At 44.9% G+C, this 25,820-nt stretch overlaps 1 protein-coding gene across 5 annotated transcripts in view; it reads right to left on the bottom strand.

Moving 5' to 3' along the window:
• The window catches only part of LOC147638344 (uncharacterized), a 57,024-nt gene that overhangs the window by 603 nt on the left and 30,601 nt on the right, over positions 1–25,820 (bottom strand). Inside the window, exons 2-5 of one of the 5 annotated variants that reach the window (XR_015265854.1) lie at positions 19,379–19,466; positions 19,040–19,225; positions 296–350; positions 65–203 (exon numbers count right to left, since the gene is read on the bottom strand). Coding sequence is in view for 3 of the 5 variants with exons in the window: in XM_086798273.1 (XP_086654399.1) it covers positions 50–203; positions 19,098–19,225; positions 19,379–19,466 (370 nt within the window). In the remaining 2 variants the exon portion in view is untranslated. Of the gene's footprint in view, positions 1–46; positions 204–295; positions 351–19,039; positions 19,226–19,378; positions 19,467–25,820 lie in introns of those variants that run through there. The other 4 variants (XR_015265855.1, XM_086798273.1, XM_086798274.1 and 1 more) reach the window with 4 other exon arrangements.

The following is a 25,820-nucleotide window of genomic DNA, read 5'->3' as shown; positions in this document are numbered from 1 at the left end:
GATATAATTCGAGCTAAAACATCAATGAATCACTAAGGAAATATACACTTCAGACAATGAAAATGCCTCCCATCTTTGTAGACGTTTTATTGCTGATAAATGAATGATAGAAATTTCTAGCAAATGCCTTCATTGGTAGCACTTTGTGGCCTTCTGGAGCCATCTGGTTTGGCATGATTGTGGCTCGCTCAAGCCTGCCACCCCTGCAGGCATGAGGCAGAGTCACGCTGACATTCTTAAATAAATGCCAAGCCACCCGACAATCATAGGTGCAAGGTGGAATATGACAGCATACCTTACGGGATTGCCACCCCTCAACACATTTGGAGAAGGATACCACTATAGTTCACCTTCATTGCCAGATGACTCATAATCAGAAGTGTGGACCATGTAGTTGTAGAGGGCAAGATCTATTATTTATTCACTTAGATTAAAAGAGCACTAATAATCCACAAGAAAATAAAATAAAGAATTTGAACCCATCCAAATGATGCAGAAAGAGATGCTTTGCAGGCACACTTTATACCACACTAGGGACCAGAAGGTCAAACACTTGTGATCTTGCCATCCCGATCAGAGAGAAAGGGACCATGTGCGCAGAAAAGCCTCTCTCCATCTATGCATGCGATTCAAACCTCATTGAAGCTTCCCCCACTCGCACGAGGGTGTGAATGACATCGGTCCATATGGAACGGATGGACTCCATAGGAGGGGTGAGAGTGCCCGGCCTCGCTGCAACAGGCCCGCCATATTTGCCAGGTAACAATGCTGGCTGATGATCTCCCATCTTTGACTAGTCCCTGGAGACCAGGGCTCAATCTGTCGGAAGTGGGAACAATATCAATCCTGGAGTAAGATAGTCAGAGAGCCTGTCTGCCTGTTGCCTCCTCGTAGGAGAGAGCAGGGCCAGCCTCAATCACCCAAGCTACTGCCCCCAGGTGATGGTGCACAGAGCGCCCATAATGTCGTGTAGAGGCAAAGGATCCTCTGCCAAATCTGTTGCACTTTAGGGCAGTCCTAAAGGCAGTGCCACTACAACTACGTGGGATGGTTCCAATGCACACACTGTGCCAGCAGTCCTCCGATGGCCGCCCGCCATATATGCCATGTAACAATGCTGCTGATGATCTTCCATCTCTGACTAGTCCCTGGAGACCAATGCTCAATCTGTCGGGAGTGGGAACAATATCAATCCTGGAGTAAGAGAGTCAGAGAGCCTGTCTGCCCGTTGCCTCCTTGTAGGAGAGAGCGGGGCAAGTCTCAATCCCCCAAGCTACTGCCCCTAGGTGATGGTGCACGGAGTGCCCACACTATAGTGTAGAGGCAAATGATCCACTGCCAAACCTGTTGCGCTTTGGGGAAATCCCGAAGGCAGTGCCACTGCCACCCCGTGGGATGGTTGCAATGCACACACTGTGCCGGCTGTCCTCCGATGGCCAACAAAGTGCTGACAGTGGGGTCGCAGTGGGCTAATTGCCAAAGGAAGAGTGTGATCTTCCTGGGCCAATAGCTGTCCCACGGGTCCTTCCGAAAATCTCCAAGGGAGTGGGGAGAGGTACCTTGTGAGGACCAATGAGCTTCTGCACCTACCGGCAGTGTAATTGCTCCAAAAAGGATTGAGCACAATCTTGACACACACTTAAACTATTAGTACTATTAAACAAGACGAAATGGTACAAAACCAAAATGAGATAGCAATGTTGAAATTTAAATGACATTACAATAGGAAGGATTTCTCAAGATACAAGCTTCATGGGCATCACATGCCACATTTCCAATGACATCCATGCAATGAAAACATTTTGCAAACATGTTTTGTCGAAGTCGGGGTTGATTCCACAGCCTTTGTTGCAAAGAACCTTACTCCCCAATCCCTTGTGTCTTGCCACAAGTAGATATGCTCCACCGGCATCCATACACAAGCTTGTGTGTGCCACGCCGAGCCATAAAAGACCTTAATGGTCAAGCACACAGATGTAGAGTAGGTGGAGAATTTGTAGACGCTCTTACTACTGAATTTTCTGATTTTGAGAGAAGAATTCAGCTTTTGATCAAATTGTCGGTGATAGAAATGCACCACAGCATTTTCAACAGGTACATATCCATGAGATAGCAGCTGAAAAGGACTCCCAAGGGCTGGACAGCAGTGTAGCACTTATTTTCCGGTTGAAGCAAGAAACCATGCCAAAAAACATGCATGTGGCCTGGTTATGCTGAAAATTGTCTTCCTTTTCCTCCTCATGAAGAAGGCCCCTATTTCCCTACAAGGGAGGGAGAGGATACGTCTTTCCATTCATATAATGGGTGGCCATTGGAACACCTCAACAAAAGCCCACAAGCAACGTCAGAATACAAATTCACCTACACGGTTCACGAGATGGCGACCCCTACCCATAAACTAGACACAGATCTTGGAGTCAATAAAACAATTCATGCAAAAAGAGTTCCAAGCATGCACGTATGCCATGCATAAGAATGTATTGGTCAATCTCCCTTTCATTTAGCTTGTAGCAGCGCAGGTGGTCATTCCGGGCATAGACATTACGTCCCTAGGCCAACAGGAATACCGTAATCTGGATATGGGCCCACGCCGTGGAACAAAATACCCAACTCTATTATCCACCCTACTGGCCCGTGGTGTAGACATCAGTTTCCTACCATGAGGTGCCAGTCCACATGACCCTTGGTATAGGCATAAGTCCTTGCCACGAGGTGTCATGTCCACACTATGGATCCTGTCTGTAGGTCCGGAAGCGTAGAGAATGCCCAACTAGTGACATCCCAACCAGTTGACTGCAACTCAAAAGCTTCTAAGTATGCTTCTAGGAGTTGCGGATACTCCTGGAAGTATACCTCATCCATCCATTTAGCATCCATGGATAAATAATTCTTGAGGTTCACAAGGTAGCGTCTTTGAAGTTTGCCACCTGCAAGCTTACGCTCCTTGTGAAACACAATCTGTTCTGGTTGTAACACCTCTTCCATTTCATCTACTTCAGGTGGATCTTCCATAACGGGCTCTCTGGGTTCCGGTCCCACATGTTTGCACTTGATTAAGTGCCCTATAATCCACGCACATGTGAAATGAACCATCCTTCTTCTACACAAGAAGCCGCATAAAAAGAACAGGTGAACAAAATGGTGAAGAACTTGGTCACACTAAACTGAGTTCACCAACTTGCTTCATAATCTCCTCTCGTTGGCATGCACTCAGATGATACGCCGGCTTGTTAGGAGGTGAACAACCTGGCACCAAATCAATATGGTGATCCTCTAGCCGTAAAGGAGGCTATCTCTATGTTCGCTTAGAAAATTCAACCTATCATGAGTAAGAGAATCTACATGCACGTTGCTATGTTCCACATCATCACATACAAAAACCAAGTATGAAGAAACTCTCTTTTTCATTGCGTTATTGATTTGTACATGAGATGCAACGGGGACAGTATCACCCGATTCACCTGCATCTATAAGATGATGTCGGCCTTTGTACATAAAAGAGAGTTTGTTTGTCTTGTAGTTCTTGTGGGGTTCAAGGCGAGCATGCCATGGTTTGCCAAGCAATACATCACATCCATTGAGAGGTGCAATAAGGAAGTTCTCATGGTCGAGGTAACCCTGGATGTGGATTTGCAGCTTTCCAATGAGAGGAGTGACCTTCACATCCTTCTCAACAAAAGCTGAACGTGAATATATTTCGGGTCCCATGTCTCCTACTTCAATCCCCAAGGTGGCAGCCATTTGGGTGGAGATGAAGTTGTCGGTAGAGCAGTCATCAAACATGAATAAGGCGGGCTGATCTTTAGGTTGCCCCCATGCTTTGCATACTACTCTATCCTTGCTTGCATGTCCCATATTGCCTTGCACATCAATCTCTTCTCACTAGTGCCCCATTATCCCCACAAGTGATGGACGCGCGCGAGAGGGTCTAGCGGCGCACGAGAGAGGTGGTCCCCCCCACTCTTCGGTCGTCCTTATTGACTCCATTCACTACAGAGAAGCTGGCGAAGGCATTGATTGTTCTTCCTAGGGCAAATGCCCGAGGGCGGACGGGCTTCCAGTCTAACTTTCTTCAACACAGGGACCTCATGGAAGGCGGCCCACAAGCTGCCTTCAATGAGGTTATGATCGCAGGTGCCATGCCAGAGAGGCTTTCAGAGGGTTTGATACACTTGATTCCTAAGGAGGGTGGTGACAGATTGGAGATTCGGCAGTGCAGACCCATTACGCTTCTTGCGACCACCTACAAGATTTTGGCCAAGGCCATTAGGCAGGAGACTTTAACCTTTCCTCCCTAACTTGATCCATGACACAGACAAGTTTCGTTCAAGATCGGAGCATTCTGGACAACATCTTCACCTTTTGGGAGGAGGCAACAGCTTCGGCCAGGATGCGGCAACAGGACCTCATAGTGCTACTCCTTGACTTTGAGAAAGCTTATGATAGGGTAGATCGGAGCTTTCTGGAGGGCATGATGAGCCGGATGGGGTTCCCCATGGAGTGGATCCGTGGTGTTTCAGGACTTCACTTGGCCTCTCACAGTCAAGCTCTCATTCAGGAAGCCCACGGATTTCCCCTCTCTCGCTCGGTCTGGTAGGGCTATCCTCTGGCACCTTATCTTTTCTTATTTGTCGCCGAGGCCCTAAGCAGTTTTCTCTCAACTCACGAGACGGGGCTCCGGGGATTGCGTCTCCCCCTCCGTACTCAAGAGGAGTTGCTGGACTTAGAGTTTGCAGATGATATAGCAGCTTACCTATCTGGAGATGTGGGGAATCTCCAGAGATTCGTTGAGGCGATCAAGATCTTCTGTTGCGCATCAGGAGCACAGATCAACTAGCACAAGTCGTGTGGCTTCAGGGTTTGCACCTACCCCGACTTGGCGCCCAGTTTAGGCTTTCCACTAGATCCCGAGGGGTACTCTAGTTAGCTATCTTGGATGTCAGGTGGGCATCAATATCTCTCCGGAGAAACAGCTTGCCCCTCTACTTTTGAGCATTCGGAAGAAGCTTTTGTACTGGAGTTCCGTGAGGTTTTCCCTAGTTGGTAGAGTGGTGGTGGCGAACCAGGTCCTTCTCAGCATGTTATGTACATTGGACTGGTGTCCATGGCAGTTGTATATGCTGGGGATTGATGCTACTCATGTGATAATGTGGACTTGGCTTTCCGTTGGGACTTGTGCCTCTGTGTACATGCCCGGAAATGCCTGGTGGATTGGTATTCCATAGGGTCTGGTACTTCGTGTACTTGCCTAGAGCACATCTATTTGGTATAGTGTCATGAACGGGGATTGTCCATACCAATGCTGCATTGCATAGCATCTTTATGTGCTTGCTTACAATTGAAATTGCATACTGTTTTCATGCTTGCTTGACCAATGTGTAGTTTCGGGTAAGGGGACGCCCGCTCGTAAACCGTGTGTGTGAAACTATCTACTAACATGGTTATGTGACATGTGACAGGTGGTAAGTATTGTTCATAAACCTAGCCTTAGGAGTTAACACTAATTTATAAGTGAGTATGTACACACTTCATTAAGTTTTGGGCGACTAAAACTCACTTATAAATTATGACCAGCCCGGTGTTCACACACACTAATGTCCTGAGGTGGACAAAACCCAATGTCCACCACCCACACCTTATCCCCTTTGTAGTACAAAGGGAGTACCCAGCAATGTGTCCTCTCTAGCTTGCTCCACAAAGCACTTGCCTGCCACCTAGAGTGGACAACTCACCACCTCACTCCTCCTCTCTCTAGAGGTAGGCGCCTTCTTCATGAGGGTATTTTGGTGAAGGCTTCCAGCTGTTAGGGTTAGGGTTTGGAGGTATTGCAAACACAAACCTGGGAAAGCAGAGAGAGAACACGACTCTTGTTGTGTATTCAGTTGATAATGTGAAGTACAATAGCCACATAATAAAGTGACCTAAAAGATGTGTTCACATGTCCGGCCATAAAATGTGCCGGGTGGACCAAAACACTTATAAACTGTTTATAAGTGAAACTAAGCTAAACTGGGGGAAAAAACCTCCACTAGCTGAAGTAAAAAGTGCCCCAGTAATCTACTGATGATCACTAGCACTCCTCTGGGTGCATACACAACATAAAACCCAACAAACCTCCTTGGAGTGATATGTAATCACTGTACATCATCCACCAAAAGGAAACAAATTCAAAGCAGTGCGGAATGCTTCGAATTTCGGACGTGGTAATGCCTTGGTGAAGATGTCTGCCACATTCTGATCTGTAGGACAGTAGATCAGACTGATATCACCTGCCTGGAGTCTCTCCCGAACAAAATGATAGTGAATCTCAATGTGTTTCGTGCGAGCATGAAACACAGGATTCCTGGCCACAGCAATGGCACTCTGACTATCAGTATAGATAGGTGTAGGCTCCTCCACTGAAATATCCATATCAGTCATGAGACGACGCAGCCAAACACACTCAACAGTAGTAGTGTAGGCTGCTCTGTACTCTGCCTCACAAGACGAAGTGGCCACTATGGTCTGTTTCTTGCTTAGCCAAGAAATGCATGAAGAGCCAAGAAAGAAACAATTTCCACTAGTGGAATGTCTCGTATCAAAATCACCAGCCCAATCTGAATCACTGTAAGCGTATAACTGCATGTCACCCCCCTCAGGATAAAGCAATCCAAGAGACAAGGTATCCTGCAAATACCGGAATACACGCTTCACAGCTTTGCCAATGTGACAACCGCGGGCTGTGCATGAATCTGCTCAACTGAGATACGGCATATTGAATATCTGGCCGTGTAGTACACAAATAAATAAGGCACCCAACAGCCTGAGCATATGTAGTGGCATCAAAGGAAATACTGTCATCTTGTAGTGACAGTTTCATCCCAGGCTCCATAGGAGTGCTAATAGGCTTGCAATCCTGAAATTTAAGCTTCTCCAGAAGTTTAGCAACATACCGAGATTGCAACAACCCAATGCCTCTGTTATTCTGTACAAACTGTATGCCCAAATAGTAGTGTACAAGCCCCGAATCAGACATGTCAAATGTCTGTTGTTGCAGTATCTCTTTAAAAGCTGCAATTTTGTCATCATTTGATCCCATGAGCAAGAGATCATCTACATAAAGACTGATGACCAGCAGATCTTTCTCTTCTTTCTTTACATACAAGGTGGCTTCTGATGGACTGTTCACAAATCCTTGAGTGAGTAGGAAAGCATCTATCTTTGCATACCAAGCTCGTGGAGCTTGTTTCAAACCATACAAGGCCTTTTTCAGCTTGCATACTTTCCCTTCATGACCATGTTCTGCAAAGCCTATGGGCTGATATACATAAACTTCCTCCTCGAGGTCCCCATGTAGGAAAGCAGTCTTTATGTCCAACTGGTGAACAACCCAACCACGATGTGCAGCCAATGCAATGACACACCTAAGTGTTGACATACGGGATGTAGGAGCAAATGTCTCCTCATAATCAATGCCCTTCTTCTGTGCATAGCCCTTTGCAACAAGACGGGCTTTGTACCTGTCAATGGATCCATCTGCATGTCTTTTCAACTTATAGACCCACTTAGTACCAATTGCTTTCTTGCCTTTGGGCAAATCAACCAAATCCCATGTTTGATTCCTTTTTATAGAATCAAGCTCATTCTACATGGCTTTGTTCCAATGCACATTGTCTCGTGCATCCACAAATGAATTAGGCTCATCATCATCCTGTAAACTGGCTGCCATAACCATATTCAAATCCATGATGTGTGCATGCTCATTGGTCCGTGTCTCCCTACGAGTACGACCAGCAAGAGGACCCTCTAGATGGCTGTCCTGTAATGTCCTCAAATACCATCTAGGTATGTGTCTGACCTATGGTGCCTGCTGCCCCATATTTGGTTCAACTTCTGGCTCAATTTGCTGCTGAATTTCTGCACCACCTTCATGATTTGCTGGCTGTCCTGTACCCTCATGAGTTGGATCACCAACTGTGGAATGAAACTCCATAGGTAGTAGACCTTCAAACACATCATTTTCAGCCTGATTTGCATCATAACCAGCCATGGATATTTCTGATTTTTCATCAAAAATCACATCCCGACTAGTGAATATCTTCCTGGATAGTGGGTCATATAACCGGTAGCCCTTGCTCTCACGGCTATACCCAACAAAAATGCATTTTGTGGCTTTATCATCCAGCTTCCTCCTCAACTCTTTGGGTATGTGTGCATATGCAAGACACCCAAAAATACGAAAATGTGATACCGAAGGCTTGCGGCCATGCCAAGCCTCAAAAGGAGTAATGGAAACCAATGCCTTTGTGGGACATCGATTCAAAATATGACAAGCACACATGACAGCTTCCACCCAAAAGATATGTGGTAGCTTCTTTGCCTTTAGCATACATCTGGCCATCTCCATGAGTGACCGATTCTTCCTTTCTGCAACCCCATTCTGCTGTGGAGTATAAGGAGTAGTATACTGATGTTTTATACCTCTACTCTCAAGAAAGGAATTCAACATGTGTGACATATATTCCCCCCCTCAGTCAGAACGAAGAGTCTTAACCTTGCATCCTGACTCTATTTCAGCAAGTGCTACAAAGGCCAAAAATGCATCATATACCTGTGATTTCTGAGTCAAAGGATAGACCCAGCATATACGAGAGAAGTCATCAATAAATGTAGCAAAATAGAAGCAGCCTCCTAATGTCTTCGTCTGCATGGGACCACAAAGATCACTGTGTATAAGCTGCAACTTTGCAGTTGCTCGTACAGCCTGATCACGTGGGAAGGAAAACCTATGCATTTTTCCCAAAATACATCCTTCACAAATGTGATCTGGAGGCCTCTCCATGAGAGGTAGGTCTGTAAACATGTTATGTCGCTGCATAAGCATAAGACTACCAAAATTTACATGCCCCATGCGAGCATGCCATAACTCCGCATCAACCATAGCTAGAGTAAGAGTGAATGCATTATAAGCAGACTCATCCACTGGCTGAAATGCATTCAACTGATAAAGTCCATGACATAATGTACCAGTAAGCATCAAGGTCAAAGCATTAGCTTTGTCTCTGACCATGCATTTGTCATCATCAAAGTGGACTTGCATACCACAATGTGCTAAAGAAGAAATGGACAACAAATTCTTCTTTATCCCTGGTACATATAAGGCATCTGTAAGGCGAAGAATAGAGCCATCAATGGCTGTGAGCTGAATCTCCCCAAGGCCACGAACTGGATATGAAGCATTGTTGGCACACTGAACAATTTTGCCAACAGGGGCAGGGCCTACTGCCAAAACAAATCCCTGCGAGATGTGATATGCTTTGAAGCACCACTATCAAAAATACCAAGTACATGCATGCTCTGTCATACTGAGTGCCTGTGAAGACCAAGAGGCATCATAGCTGCATGTATAGAAACAGTAATCCCTATCCTCAACAATGACAAGATCACCAAGGATCCCATCTCCACTTGGAAGGAATTCAAGGATAGATTTTATGCTCAGTTTTTGCCACCAAATGCAGAGCAAACTCTCACTCAAAAGTGGGACAGACTGGAACAAAAAGATAATGAAAGTGTGCAACAGTATGTTAACAAGTTTTGGAAAGTGTTGCTGGAAGTGACTCCCTTTATGTAGATCACAGAGGATGAAAGAAAGAGGAAGTTTCGTTCTGGACTGCAACCGGCATATCGATCGGGTATTGAATTGCACCCGAAAGAGGAAGTTTCGTTCTGGATTGCAACCGGCATATCGATCGGGTATTGAATTGCACCCGAAAGAGGAAGTTTCGTTCTGGACTGCAACCGGCATATCGATCGGGTATTGAATTGCACCCGAAAGAGGAAGTTTCGTTCTGGACTGCAACCGGCATATCGATCGGGTATTGAATTGCACCCGAAAGAGGAAGTTTCGTTCTGGACTGCAACCGGCATATCGATCGGGTATTGAATTGCACCCAAAACATACAGCTTCTGCCCTTGCTACGGAGCAATTGGTGCTCAAGATTAAGCAGGATCAAGGAGGTTCAAAGGGGAAGGACAAGGCTGTCCCAAATCAGCAAAAGGGTGGACAGCCACCTAAAAAGAACTTCCGGGAGCCCTACAAGGGTGGTAAAGCTGAAAATAACACATCTAAAGAACAAGGCCCAAGGAAGAACAAATTCGGCTTAACCCCGGAGCAAAGAGAGCAATATGCCAAGGATGGAAAATGCTTTTCTTGTGGTAGCAAAGACCACATGTTTCGACAATGCCCAAATCGCAAACCAAAGCACGAGGACAAGCACACCAAAGCTAATGTACATGCAGTTCCTAATGTGCAAGGAAATACAGGTCATGATGTAAAAGAGCGAATGGTTTGCAAGGCTTGGGGGCAAATCAAGGATCAACCCGCACTCTTCATGTTTGATGATTGTGCAACTGACAATTTCATCTCTATGCAAATGACAGTTGCATTGGGTATTGAGGTTGAAAACATGGGACCTCAGATTGAAGCCGAAGCTGCATTCATTGGTAAAGAGGTGCAGGTTACCCCTTTGATAGGGAAGTTGCGCATCCATATCCAGGGCTACCTTGATAATGAGCATTTCTTAGTTGCTCCACTGAATGGATGTGATGTATTGTTGGGCAAGCCGTGGCATCATAGGCTTGAGCCCCGCAAAGACTACAAGTCTAATATGATTTCTTTTATGCATAAAGGCCGCATGCATTTTATTGCTGCTGGCAAAAGAAGGGGATTCCATCCCACTTGTATCACACATCCAAATTAATAAAGCAATGAAAAAGAGTCTTTCAGCGTACTTGGTTTTTGTGCGTGATAGTCTTGTGCCAAATCATCAAAATGTGGATGCTATGTCTAATGATAGGCTGAACTTTCTTAATGCATTCAACGACTGTTTTGCTGACTCGTTGCCAGGTGAATTACCTCCCCAAAGGCCCGAAGATCACCGCATAGATCTTGTGCCAGGTAGTTCTCCACCTAATAAACCCGCATACCGAGTGAGTGCTGCACAACAAGAAGAAATCATGAAGCAGGTAAACGAGCTTTTAGAGAAAGGTTTGGTTCAGCCCAGTTTCTCACCTTATTGCTCTCCTGTGCTTCTTGTTCAAAAGAAGGTGGACTATAGAGCTTTGAACAAGCTTATCATCAAAAACAGATTCCCAATTCCACGTGTTGATGATATCTTGGATAAGCTTGATGGCTCAGTTTGCTTTAGCAGACTTGATTTGAAGAGTGGTTATCACCAGATACGCATGGTGCCACAAGATGTCCATAAGACTGCATTCATGACAACCTTCGGATTATATGAATTCTTGGTAATGCCTTTTGGTCTCACCATCCTGCTACTTTTAATCGTATGATGGATAGGATATTCCGACCCCATCGCAAGTTTACAGGAGTCTTCTTTGATGATATCTTGGTTTTCTCCAAGAATGAGCAGGAACACAGAACTCATTTGGTCACAGTGTTCGAAGAGTTGCGGAAGCATACACTTTTCGTCAATGCCAAGAAAAGTGAGTTTTTCCTTTCAGAAATTCATTATCTGGGTCATATTGTATCCAAGGATGGAGTTACAATGGATCCTGCAAAGAAAGAGACTATTTGGAATTGGCCCGAATTGCAAAATGTACATCAAGTACGTAGTTTTTTGGGATTATGTTCGTACTACAGGCGTTTCATAAGGCATTTTGCTATGATTGCCACTCCTCTACATGATCTCACGAAGAAGAAAACTGCTTTCAAATGGACTTCAAAGAAACAGGATGCTTTCTTGCAGCTCAAGCATGCGATCATATGTGGTCCAGTATTGATTGTTCCTGACTTGCACAAGTCATTCGTGGTTGAATGTGATGCTTGTGGTGATTGCATAGGAGCTGTCCTAAATCAAGAAGGGCATGCAGTTGCATACGAGAGCCGTCGTTTGCATGATGCTGAGCTTCATATGGATATCTATGAGAAAGAGCTCTTGGCTGTAATTCACGCCTTAAAGATTTGGAAACATTACCTTCTTGGGGCTAAATTTGTAGTCAAGACAGATCATCAAAGCTTGAGATACTTTCTATCTCAAACCAAGCTTTCCGAGAAGCAGATGAGAATGGCAAACTTTCTTTCCATGTTTCATTTTCAGATTGTGCATACTCCAGGAAAGAAAAATGTGGTGGCCGATGCACTATCTAGGAGGCCTTATGTTGCTGCAGTCTCAGTGGCCTCTCATGGAGACTTATCTGCTATGAGAGATTTATATCATTTGGATGCTGATTTTTGCCATATATGGACTGATTTGATGGCTGGTCATTCACATGCCTCTTATGTTATCAACGAGGGTTATCTCATGAAGGATAATTGCCTATGTGGTAAAGGATTTGCGTCCAAAGGTTATGGACGAATGTCACGCTCCACCATATGCTGGTCATAGAGGTATTATGCCTACTACTCGCATGATTCAGAGGTATTTCTTTTGGCCGAGCATGCGTAAAGACATTGAAGCTTATGTGTGTGCATGTATTACTTGCCAAAAGGTGAAATTTGATAGGCAAAAACCTCCAGGTTTGCTTCAGCCATTGCCTATTCCCTCGCAACCTTGGGAATTTATTATGGACTTGCCTAGATCCCAGCATGGGAATGATGCTATTTGGACTATTGTGGACAGGTTTAGCAAGCAAGCTCATTTCTTGCCCGTCAAGAAAACCATCAAAGCTGATCATATGGTAAAGCTTTTTCTTGCTAATATTTTCAAGCATCATGGTATGCCTAAATCCATTGTTGGGGATAGAGATCCCAGGACTACAAGCCTATTTTGGAGGGCTTTGTTTGATAATATGGGTACTAAACTTGAGTTTTCATCAGCTTATCATCCCCAAACGGATGGCCAAAGAGAAGCTGCAAATTCAACCGTGTTGGATTTATTGAAGTGTTATGTGGCAGATCAAAAGACTGCATGGGAGAAGTATCTTCCACTTGTTGAGTTTGCCTACAACAATACAATCCATGCCTCCACGGGCAAGGCTCCGTTTGAGATTATCTATGGCAGAGTGGTATTACCACCCATCCTTCGTACAAAGGATGAGATTTTTGTAGCTGATGAATATGTTCGTGACTTGGATGTTGCCTTTGGTCAGGTGCGGACAGCCATTGCAAGATCTCAGGATAAGCATAAAATGGCTGCTGACAAACATAGAAGGGACATGGAAGTCAAAGAAGGTGATTGGGTATTGCTGAAATTTGAGAAGGCTAGGCTTCGAAAGAGGCCAGGACGCGAAGGATCATATCCTAAGCTTTCTCCTCGCTATTATGGACCCTTCAAGGTGATTCACAAGATCAATGAAGTGTCCTATAGGCTTGCTTTACCTAGTCATTGGAAGATTCACAATGCTTTTCATGTGAGTCTATTTCGGAAATGTGGGGCCAGATCCTGATGAACCTGTCACAAAAGATCCGCCAGAGATTGAAGAGCTTGAGGAGATCCTCCAACCAGAACAGATTGTTTTTCACAAGGAGAGAAAGCTACCTACAGGAAAGCTTTCCAGGAGATACCTTGTGAAGTTTAAGAATTATTTGCCTATTGATGCCAAATGGGTAAATGAGGATTACTTTGCCGATTATCCGCAGTTGTTGCAGGCATATCTTGAGGCTTTTCAGTTGAGGTCAACTCTTTAGAAGCCCGGGGGGATGTCACCAATTGGCCGACCATTTGGTCCATCTCCAGTTTTTGCGTCTCGTTCACTTGAGGCCAGGCCGGTGTCTCATGTGAAGAGGCCAGTATTTTGCTGACATGGACGGGAGCCAGACTGGTGCCACCCGTGTGTTAGCAGGATGGTGTCGTATGGACGGGAGCCAGACCAGTGCCACCCGTGTATGACCTGGACTGTGTTCGACCCATGGGATTGTCACGCCATGGAAGAGCCAGTATTCGTGCCGTGTTTTGCCTATGGGACTGTCACACCATAGGGAGACTCGTGCTTGGAACTGTGTCTTACCTATGGGACTGTCACTCCATAGGAAGACCAGGTTTTTATGTTTTTATGTCGTGCCAGTTTTGTGCCGACAGATATTTTGTACATGTTCCATGAACGGGAGATATGTCCATGTTACTATTTGCACATGCACACATGATTTGCATGTTTGAAACTGTTTTCGCATGACTTGTATTTTTGTGTTTGCCTGCTTGACGTGTTACTTACTGAGCGGGGACGCCTGCCAGTGAGTCGTGAAGTCTGCTCTGTATTCTGACGAGTTTTGGTGCATGTGAACAGGTGGTAAGTATGTCGCACATGTTGTTTTTAATATTTTATTCCTAACCTTTTGTTTTATAAGGTTAAGTGTTCACATTCATTTAAAAAGTGGGCACCCCCTTTGGGCACCCACTTAGGGGCCAAAGTGGGGAGCCCCCACTTAAGTGAGTGTGGGGGTGGGCAAGGTCACCCACCACACCCTTTTGGAACTGGCCACCCACATGCAAGCGTGGGGGGGCCAGCCAAATCAAAGTGTCAACTTCACTTTAATTTTATTAAAAGAAACGCTTTCCCCTTCAGCGTGGTCATGTTTTCGCTTCCACCTTCATACAGCTACGCTGCCCTCTGCAGGCGACTCTCTTGGCCCTGCAGGCTGCACGTTTTCACCAGCAAACTACCCTTTCTTTCCTCTCCAACAGGCGGCTACTTTCCCCTGTACAGCAGCTGCACTTTTGTACCATCTGTGGCGGCTGTACCCACTACTCGTGAGCTGTCCACTATACAAGACAGCAGAACAGACTACAGGCGGTTGTATTGGCCTAGACAGCTGCGCCAGCTTGTCATATGGGCGGCTGTTTAGTTTGCACTACAGGCTGCACCCGTTCTCTTTCTCAGCAGGCTGCGTGAGCTCTCTATCAGGCGGCTGCATACATACAGGTTACACTGCCTTAATCTCTTGCAGGCAGACGTGGGCCATCTTCAACAACTATTGCCCTTCCTTTCCATAGGCGGTGTTTTCTTTCTTCTAGAGGCTACATCTTGGTATTCCACTCCAGTAGCTACACACACGAATACCTCGGGTATTGGTCTACAATCTGCAACCTTCAAGTAAGTGAATTTCAGATTTAAGTAAAAGTATTTTGTGTTAAATTTAATAAGGGATTCCCGACTCCCTATACGGCCAACACCCGTTCGGTGCCGGGTTGTCCAAGCTCTATTGGAGAACCACGGTCCAAAGGTGTTGAGATCGGGAGAGCCTGGCGTTAGTACGAGAGCGCCTATTTGTGCGTGGTCTCGGAACACCAGTGAGGCGCTCTCCGCGGAGTCCAGTGAAAGCACAGGACCATAGAGATTGGACCATACTAGTGGTCGTTCTGCTTCGAGCTTCTACATCGAAATTCGACTTCGAGCCTATTTGTTTGGTACTATTTTCATATGTACATGGACATTATCTGGTTCTTGGAACCCATGGAGCATTGTATTCATTAAATACTCCCAATAAATATATCATATATTGAGGGGGGGGTCGGCCTGTTCCGGCCCCAGTGCTGGTGTCCATCTTTCCATTTCATTTCATTTCAATTTCAAGTTGTATTAAGTTGTCCATTTCAAATTTGTGGTTTTAAAGTTGTGCTATTAAGCGTGTGGGTGTCCAACGGGGTCTTTCCCACTTGACGGGATCGGTTTCAACGTGGTTCATCACCACTAACAAAATCCCAAAGACCTTTTGCCACGAGCACATTTTTCAGCATAAAACTCCACAAGGATTAGTTCGTGTCGTCCAATTTGTCTTCCTTAGACAAATACGTGAATACATCACTCTGCTGTTGATTTGCCATTATGCCGACTCCTCCAAGGAGTTTTATCTAATATAACTCGGGGGGAGGGGGGGGGTCGGCTCAAGGGTATTTTGACCCCTAGTGTGGTGTCTTCCCTCTCTACCCTCTCTCTCTTGTTTTTTTCAGATTTTCTCAAGGTTCTACACGTGAAATTATTGTTTTCTTAAAGATAAGCTAAGTACCTGTGCCACAGCCCTTACGACAGCTTGTTTCAAAAAGCCTTCATGCCTTAATTGCAGCCCTTAAGCACCATGTAGGAAAGTTAACGCAAAACACATGAGAGAAGAGAGAGAGAAAGAGAGAGAGAGAGAGAGAGAGAGAGAGAAGTTTATAATGTATTATGTACATAGAAAAAGGTTACATAGGCCATAGACCTTCCCAAAAGGGCTATTGACTACTTCTACTACCTATACATGATCCAACTCCAAGATGGAGAGAGATGAGAAATGAGCTAACATGCTATGTTCTTATATATGATGTTGATATGTTGGTCGGCCAGCTTCAATTGCTGTCGGCCAACTAATTTGTCCTCTAGCATGACATGTGTGACATAAAATGCCAAACTCTTCACCATAATTACTGATAAATATTGCCAACTCTCATACAATGCTGCCGACTGATATTGTATTGTTGCCAACCTGATATATGTGTGCTGAACTGCCGCCGACCTGATGCATGCTGATGTAGATGCCCTAAATGCATCTAATACTATTGCCTAATGAGTGATATGATCAGGGATTACCCATGGCACTACCTTGTGCACGTGACATAGATAGTCTTTCTCTATGTCGCTCACTATGCATCTATCATCCTCAAAGTTAACCACATAACCTCTTTTGGCAAAAGAGGAGCCTAACAACAAATTCTTCTTTATCCCTGGCACATAAAGTACATCTGAAATGCATAGGTCTAAATAATCTTGGACCATGAGTATGATCTCATCAATGCCTTTAACAAGATAAAAAGAGTTATTTGCACATGTGACTTTCTTCCCTTCTGGGGCAGCCCTCAATGAATTAAACAAATCCCTCTTGGAGGTGATACATTTGAAGGCTCCATTGTCAAAATACCATAGAACCTGATTCTCATTAACATTGGGAGACAAATTCTTGTGATGCATCATAACTACAAACCAAAAAAGCCCAATCATCTTGCACAAAGCTAGCTGAATCATCAACTTTGCTTGCACGCAGCTTTGCTTGCACGAGCATTAGAAGAGTCCACTGCCAAACCACATTCTCTCTTCTTCTCCTTAGTGACTGATCTGCATCACACTTTGCTTTGCTTGATGGTTGCCCACAATCAGCCTTAGATTGACCCTTTGCCTTGCCCACAATCAGCAAAGGCCTCGTCACTGCCACGCATGATGGAAGATTTATTCTTCCTAGTCCACTATAATAACAAATCCACCAACTCCTCAAACTGTAGAGGCTCTGGGTTACCCCTCAAAGACAAAGTAAGAGAAGTGTGGAAATTCAAGTACGACTCTAGCAGTGAGACTGCAATGTCTTAGATGCAAGTTCCTTTTCCGGAATGACCTCATCAATGCTAAGCAACTACTTCCGAAGATCCTAGATCTTCGTAAGATGATCGGCCATACTGTCACCTTCATGCATCTCCAAGTTCTTAAGTTCTTTCATGAGATATGCAACTTTGTCCTCGTTCTTTGCCTGATACATAGTTTCAAGAACATCCCATCCACGTTGTGAAGTCTTGCATGATCGGATGTGTGGAATAATTAGTCTCTTGACAGACAAAGAGATCAAAGCCATGGCCTAGACGTGCATCCCATCTTCTCTATTACTAAGTGGCAGGAGTAGGTGCTGGAGCCTGTTGAGCACCTCTACCAATAGTGGCAAGTGCAATGTATGCAGGACGGGGCTCATCACCATTGACATACCCTCATAGACCCTTGGCAATCAACAAGTTCCTGACCATAAAACTCCAGGAGGAGTAACTGCTCCCATCAAGTTTGTCCTTCTAGGCCAACACCAAATACATCTATTGCATTCTTTGCCATTTTGCAAAATGCATGACTAACAAGAACTGACAAGAGGCACAAATATCCTGTATGCAACCCAAATATGCACTTATGTGCACTACCAGGCACAATGAGCACAAACAACCACCAACTACCACCAAATGCAATCACTTGTACTGTATGGGTTGGTGGCTGGCCACCATCTGGACCCAGTGAGAGAGTGTTGTGTACCGTTTCATATGCTGTGTTCAATGATTAGGGTCAGCTTTGTTACAATAAATTGTCATATTAGTCTCGCTTATGCCGCATTGGTATCAGAGCTGGTCTAGGCAGCTTTTTTTCAGCCACATTTTTTTTTCTCATCGAGTGAGTTTGTAGATTAGATTTGGAGGCTGTTTTTAGTTCTCAGCCATGGATTACCCAAAGCTGCAAACATGTATTTGACTCATTACATTGTGTGAATATATGTGCAATTACTTCTCCCTCTCTCTCTCAATCGATTTTCTTCTTGTGTGTGTGTGTGAGCTTCCATTGCCTCACAGACCCTAACACTAGGTTCCGGTGTCCCAACATTTGGTAACAAAGCAAATAGTTCCTACTATTTTCAGGGTTTCTACTCATTTTAGGGTGTCTGCTCAGAATTTGCTGAAACCTTTTATACAGGGTACATAACAGCACACCTTGAATCTGCCTGTGTGGTCAAAATCAAAAAACCCTAATTTCCGAACTATATGACCTGCTCATACAATTGTACCAACCCTAATTGGCTTTCATCTTCACGTGTGTTTGCTATGCTTTGTACATCACCTTTGCAAAATCTTACCCTATTTGGAGGTGGTTGTGCAGTGTTGACGTGGCATTTTGTACTTGCACACACAAAATTGAGGCTGCAAATGTTACCAGAATTTGGGGCTTTTCTGATTTTGGGGTTCATGTGCTTCCGGGCATTGGCTATCCACACACAACACTATTTCCGGTGTCAACAAATTACATGTGTTAGTGAGAAATCGAGGCTTTTTCCATTCTTTCCTGCAGTTTCAGTTTCTTGCAACAATTTTACGCAATTTGTCCATGGTCTGTATTGACCTACAAGAACTAAGAGACCATTCATTAAGAGAAATTGTAAGCCAAAACACCTAGCAGGAATTTGTAAACTGAAACATCTACAAGAACTAAGAGACCGTTCACTTAGAGAAACTCAAAACCAAAAACCTAGCAGGAAAAGAAATGAGGTGCGTGCGTGTTTGTGTGTGTGCGCGTGCGGATGCTCAATCTCAGCCAGGTCAAAATTACTTACAAGAAAAGAAGTTTGTCATTCAAAGCAAACAATGTTTGAGTAAAGCTGAACCACAGACCTCACCCAACTTCCATCTGCTCCCAGTAAAGGGTTTCGAGCCCCCCATACCAGCACACCAATCCGTGCTTGAAGAAGAGCCCCAGCACACATAGGGCATGGTTCCAGTGTAACATAAAGAGTTGAATCCTGAAAAGATATCAATGAGATGCAAGCCCAAAAAGGAGCCCTACCCACGAATTTTTCATCTCAGAAATCATATTTTGAAGCAAAAACTAGGGCCCTTGAAAAGTTGAAAGACCTGTTATTTCATGGAGACAATGCCTAGAGTTTTTATTTTACCAGTAAACGCCAACCCCCTAGCTGTCTTGCAGTGCTGCGTATACAAATCATCTCTGCATGTGCTGTAGGATCACCTTCCTTCTCTACACTGTAGGAGAGAAAAAAAAACTCAAATTTCTATGCTAACAAGAAAAAGAGAAAGGAGGACATGTATATAAACCATATGAAAATACATCCACATAAACATAGATGAATGCATGTTTTACATACATACTGTTGGAATAGTCAGAGTCTCACATGTGCAAAAGGTCATTTAGGTCTATTGGTGTGAACACATTAGGTGTGAACCACCTATTATTAAGGGACAAAATATAGGGCCCTAGTGCCTATAAAAGCATGTGCTTGGGTTGTATTTCAATATAATCACAAGCAATGAGTATCACTTGAGTTGTGCAATCTCGTGTCAATTGTATCTCTCTCTCTCTCTCTCTCTTCCATCCATCCATGTCTACACACCCACACAATGGCTTGATCTCTCCATCTCTCCTTCCACTCTCACTCCTCGGCCTGGCTCCATGTTCCTAAATGGTATCAAAGCTAGGTTGAATCCATCACCATGGTTCTCGCCATTCATACCTGTGTTTTTAGGGTTTGCATTTTTTGGGGGTTTTGCTTTTTTAGAGTTTCCTTACAACCTCTTTTCAGCCCTAAAGTTAGAATTTTCTTTTCATGATCAGCTGCGTTTTTAAGCTCTTAAACGTCTCCTCTCAGCCATGAAACCCGCCATCTTTGTGTTGCGTTTTTTTTCCCTCATATAGCAGCCCATGATTTCCTCCATTTTCAGCCCTGAAAACTGCCACATATGCTGCCTTTTTTCATGCTGTAACTAGCCCTGAAACCTGCATTTTTCCTCATGCTTCTTCATCACTACGCTTACAAAAGATGCCATAAATCTGCAGCCATAACAGTCCATTCAGCCGTGTGTTCTTCACACCTGGGTGCCTTCTAAGTCATCATCAACAGAGGGGCTTCTACAGAGATCTGCAGCATGGAGGCATACGAGAGCAACATAGCCATGGAGAAGTTGCAGATCAGCAAGACACAAGCCATCAACATGATCTACATCATGTGCGCTATTTTTCTGATCCTCTGGTAAGAGCTTCAATGGATCAATCTCTTTTTCAATGTTTTTCTTCCTATAAAGAGAAGGCACAGGGTGCACAAATAGGTGCTTCAGTCAATATTGATGGATTCATCAATGACATCTGTCAGCTATATGGTGACTTTGTCATAGAAGAGGGTATATTCTATGCGATCCATGAATCAACCTTGAGTATGTTTGATGTGATAGAAAGTTTGCTGCTTAGCCATGAGATACAGCAAGGGCAAGCTAACTGTTTGATCTTTGTTGCTAAGACAACCACATGGGCTACATGCCATGCCTCTTTCATGGAGCTATTCACACGGGATCTTGAGAAGTCAGCATTGATGCCTATTTATGGGCATATGTGTTCTGCATCAAATTTTACTTCTTCATCGACAAACACATCTACCTACAGGTTTCCTGCATTGGCCCAAGTGCCCATTGCTTGGAAATGACAACGCAAAAGGATCTTCACCGGCATTTGAGGGGGGGTTCTTCCTCAATTTCTAGTCCTATTTATTTATGAGACAAGGGTTCTCTACCCGGGTTGTCCCCCAAAATCTCAATATTTTGGATGTCTTTTTGAGTTGTTGTAAAGCCTTGATGCTATAAAAGGCAAAGATGAATTCTTATCCCTGTTAGGAGTTGGGGGGGTGATTAAGCATTAATCTCAGCTTCGGTCATAAGCTGATTGAGGGAATAGCATGGCACAGGAGATGTGCATGGCTAGGTCTCATCTCTACACTAATGTGATGGATTTGGAGGTTGGGTGCTTCTTTTAAGTTCAGGTCTCACCATCTTCACTTCGAGGGGGCGGTGTTGGAATAGTCTAAGCCTCAGTGGTGTGAAAGGTCATTTAGGTCTATAGGTGTGAACCACCTCTTATTAAGGGACAAAAGATAGACCCCTAGTGCCAATAAAAGCATGTGCTTGGGTTGTATTTCAATATAATCACAAGTGGTGCAATCTTGTGTCTATTGTATCTCTCTCTCTCTCTCTCTCTCTCTCTCTCTCTCTCTCTCTCTCTTCGCTTAACAAAGGATGCGGCTTCATCACACGCCCGCACTACATGGACACACATCTGTCATTTGGGGTGCGATGTGCAATTAGACAGATCAGCACCTCATCCCATCAGTTGAGAGTGGAGACAGCCAAAAATAGGCCGAGGGCAGCTGCATCAGAGGACAAGATATGTCAGCTAGCACACAGAGGCTAAGACAGAGGCCCACTATGTATACAGATGCCCAGTATACTATGAGATTAGGAGGAGGTTCCACTGCCTCTTCCAAGATGGATTTGGACCACTTTCCAGGATCATGGATTTCCCAAACCAAAGATGCTTGGGACTTTTCCTCCTGGAGCTTCGCAAACATAGGGAGTCCCTTTTGCGGCCTAGACCAGCGGTACCCGTCAGAGGACTAGTACAGAGAGCTCTCACCGACTTCTTCCAGACCAGAGTGACGAGGGCAGATTCACTCACTACACCCCACCTTTAGGCTGATGCAGGAGCTCGGCCAAGAGGAGTGACACTAGACAGAGCCATTGAGCTATTCAGAGCCCAGCGCCCTCAACTCATGGTCTCCACCCACGCCCGCGTCACTACAAGAGGATCAAAGCCATCATCTCCCACCACCATAGGACTTTCTCCCACTGGCCCAGCTTTACTACATTTGGTGCCATGTTGCAACGTCCTATGCGGGATATTTTGGGGTGATATGAGAGCTGGACACTTTTTGTTTTGGCATCAGATCTGACATTTCAGCTCTTATTACTTTCTTTGTTTTTTATTTTAGTACCCATGATGATGTATCTCATGGACATGATGTGACCTTTTGGTCTCATAGGTCATTTTGGCCTTTTGTAGACGTTAATACAACTTTCTTTCTCTCTCTCTCTCTCAGCCATTGACTTACATACCACCCACCTTGCCAATGCCACCAATGACCACCTAGCTCTCAGCTATCCTACATGAGTCAGCTCAAGCCACCTACCTATGCACCACCCGTTAGTAAAACCGAGCCTCTATTGGATCCATACCCCAAAACAGCTGGTATGATCAAGAGTGCAAAGCCTACTGTGTGCAACTTTGCCAAGACCAAGCAAGGGGCATCATCACGGCACGACAAGCACAACGGAGATCTACACAATTTACCAGGCGCAAGAAGCGGGAATTCTTGGCCGAGAGGGAGGAGGAATTCTACAGGTGTTTCTTGATTGCAGACAGCTCCGAGGTATGGTGGATGCTAGAGGAGAGGAGGCCCCCCACCCCCATCACCAGCCCAGTCACATAGCACGGGTATGCCCAAGGGCTCTATGATGCCCCAGTTCAGCCCACCTTTAATACGTCACACATCCCCGGCCAGCTAGATCTTTGCTCTTCATGGTGGCCAATGTCACAAGGGCCATACATAAGCTTAAGAGTGGGAAGGCCAGGGACCATGAGGATCTCCAAGCTGAACACATCATACATGGATGCGATACCCTTGCACCCTCCTCGCTCAGCTTTTCAAGACTCCCACATGTGAAGGCCTACCCCGCTCCTAGGCTACCAACACAATCTTTCCCATCCACAAAGCTTGGGATACCCTCGACATAAACAACTACCCTACTATCATGATAGGGCACAACCTAGCCAAGCTTTTTGGTTCAGTCCTAGATGCAGAAATCAGCAATCATGTAGAGAGACATGGCCAACGAGCCAAGGGACAAGCGGGGTTTAGGAGGTCCTTCTCCATCTTAGATCACACCTTCACTTTGAGGGTCATTATTGAGGAAGCCAAGCATAAGGAAAGACAAGTGTATTGCTGCTTTGTGGATTTCTGCAAAGCTTTTGATGGTATCCCGAGGGCTCTTCTTTTCAAGAGACTCCAAAAGCTTGAGATCCCAATGGATATGACATGGGAGTACTAACACTATATGAGTCGGTTACAGTGAAAGTACAGGCACCCGGAGGTATGTCAGAGGAGATCAGGAGTACTATTGGGGTAAACAACGATGCCCACTATCACCCACTCTCTTTGGACTCTATGTTGATGAGATTGAGAACGTCATTGACAGATTGGGAGGTAGTGGATGCCCTTTTCCAGACACTGATATACTTACACCAGGTATGCACACTAGGTAGATACCACCTCCCCAGATTAGCCCTAGGGTCCTCGACGAGACTGGAGACACGGGGAGCAGTTTGTTCATAGTATGCTCGCACCAAAAGATGGTTCGCCTCACACTCCCTAAGCATTGATGGTCTACCACCTTTCCAATTTATCCGTGGTAAGCATAACCCAGTCACAAATGCTCTTGGGTCGAAAGGCCAGCATCCAGGCAGTGCAGGATTCTACCATTCTCGAAATCACAGGAAAGGACTTAGATAGAATGAAAGAGCAGTATGTCGACTCCCCTGAGTTTGGTACTCAGTACAATTTGGCCCTCACTTATGAGCCTGGCCATTATTCAGTGCAGAACGGTTGGTTGTTCTTCAAGAACCGCCTCTGTGTCGTTCGGGAAAAGCGATCAGCTCTTCTCCATGATGCCCATTGATAGAATGTGCAACGGAAGAAGGGAAAGTGGAAACACAGGAGAGAGAGTGAGAGAGAAAGATGGAGAGGAAACACAGGTGAGAACCTGCTCTCAATATCATCACCAAAAGGAATACATGTCCCGAGCAACAGGGGAGAACCTCGTAAGTGAGGGACTGCAGCTAGACAAGCTAGGCAAGCAATGAAATATGAGGGAGGCATGCCGGCTATATATACCTCTACATGAAGGCAGCCGACTGGTCAGCAGTCCAAATGGGAACATTATCTTCCATTGGTCCAAGCCATCTTGAACGATACTCATTCATCCAATGTCGGACGGACTCCATATATGAAGTAGCCTTTGGTCGCCGTTTCTCTTCTCTTTTGATGAGATTAGTGTCTCCATCTCTTGAGGCTAATAAAACGACAGAAGCATTTCCCGAAATCATTGAGCCAGTTAACGATTGCTTGACCAAAGCATAGGAAGCTTAAAGCAGACAGGCAAATAAGTCTAGACGAGATGTCCACTTCAAGGAAGGGGATTGGGTCTATCTGCGCATCATGAAACAAAGATTGAAACAAGTGGGCAAACGTTGTCCCAAGCTTTCATTCCGTAGATTTGGACCTTTCCCAATAGTTAAAAAGATAAGTGATGTCTCCATGAAGTTGAAGTTGCCTAACAGTTGGACGATGCATGATGTTTTTCATGTTTCTTGGCTAAAACCATATGTTGGACCAAAAGTTTTTCACGTTTCAGATGAACAGCAGCCTAACGTGGTAGACGAAGCAAAAGTCATCAAGCCTGAGTAGATCCTCCTTCATCGTTGAAAGCATGGTTCCGGTCGATGGATACGTCAGTTCTATACGAAGTCCCAAGATCGAGGTACCCACGAAGCCGTTTGGCTAGATGAGGAGTTCTTTCAAGAGTACCCCCAGTTGTTGGCGGAATACTTGGAAGCCATGAACCTGCCGCCAAGCTAAGCAAGAGGGAATGTCACATGCGCTCTGCACTGTAGTGCATGGTGACAAGATGGCTCATCATCAATGCAACATTGTACAGTATTAGCACCCTTTAGGATGATATTTGTCATACGCTGTGACCCCATTGTAATCCTCAGTCCAGGATAAGTCAGGCACGAGCTACGTAGGTCATTCCTCAGCCTTAGACAGTCAGTCAGTCAGTCCAAGTCCCTTAACCCACTTGAAGAGATGCATTCATGCATGTAGAGTCAATAGAAGCCTTAGGGTTTGTATCAACGCATGGTTGCATTTTGCATATCATTCATCCCATAGGCACATAAGACCACAGAGACCTCCAGTATTTTTCCCATAATTTATAGCATTTAATTGGTATTTTTACCTTATTTATCCATTTATCCAGGACATGATGCAGTCAGTCACCTTTGTAGTCAGCCGACCAGCATCAAAAGCCCATATAAATAGTTGAGCATTGCATGATGCAGTCAGCCAACTCTGTAGTCAGCCGAACAGCATCAAAAGCCCATATAAATAGTTGAGCATTGCATCATTCATTCATTCATATCATATTCAACCAACAAGACCTCAACGCTTGGAGCCTTCAGCCCAAGGAGCATAAGCGATTGGAGCATTCAGCATATCAACCATCAGCGTTTCATCCATCAGAATATAGGAGCATCAACGCTTGAGCATTCAGCCTTCATTCATCAAAATGCAGCATCTACAGCATTCAGCCCTACAGATCATCTTGCATTTTCAGCATACATTCAGTTTTCAGCATCCTTATCTACATCGTTTTGCTACAGCCACTTGGTGAAGGTAAAACTCAGCATTCATACATAGCCTAGAACAGTCCAAATCAGCC

The sequence above is a fragment of the Cibotium barometz genome, chromosome 5 (assembly GCF_041138505.1).
Source record: "Cibotium barometz isolate CiBa-2024 chromosome 5, ASM4113850v1, whole genome shotgun sequence".
In the NCBI taxonomy this organism is placed as follows: domain Eukaryota; kingdom Viridiplantae; phylum Streptophyta; class Polypodiopsida; order Cyatheales; family Cibotiaceae; genus Cibotium; species Cibotium barometz.
This window is presented reverse-complemented; position numbering and strand designations above follow the sequence as displayed.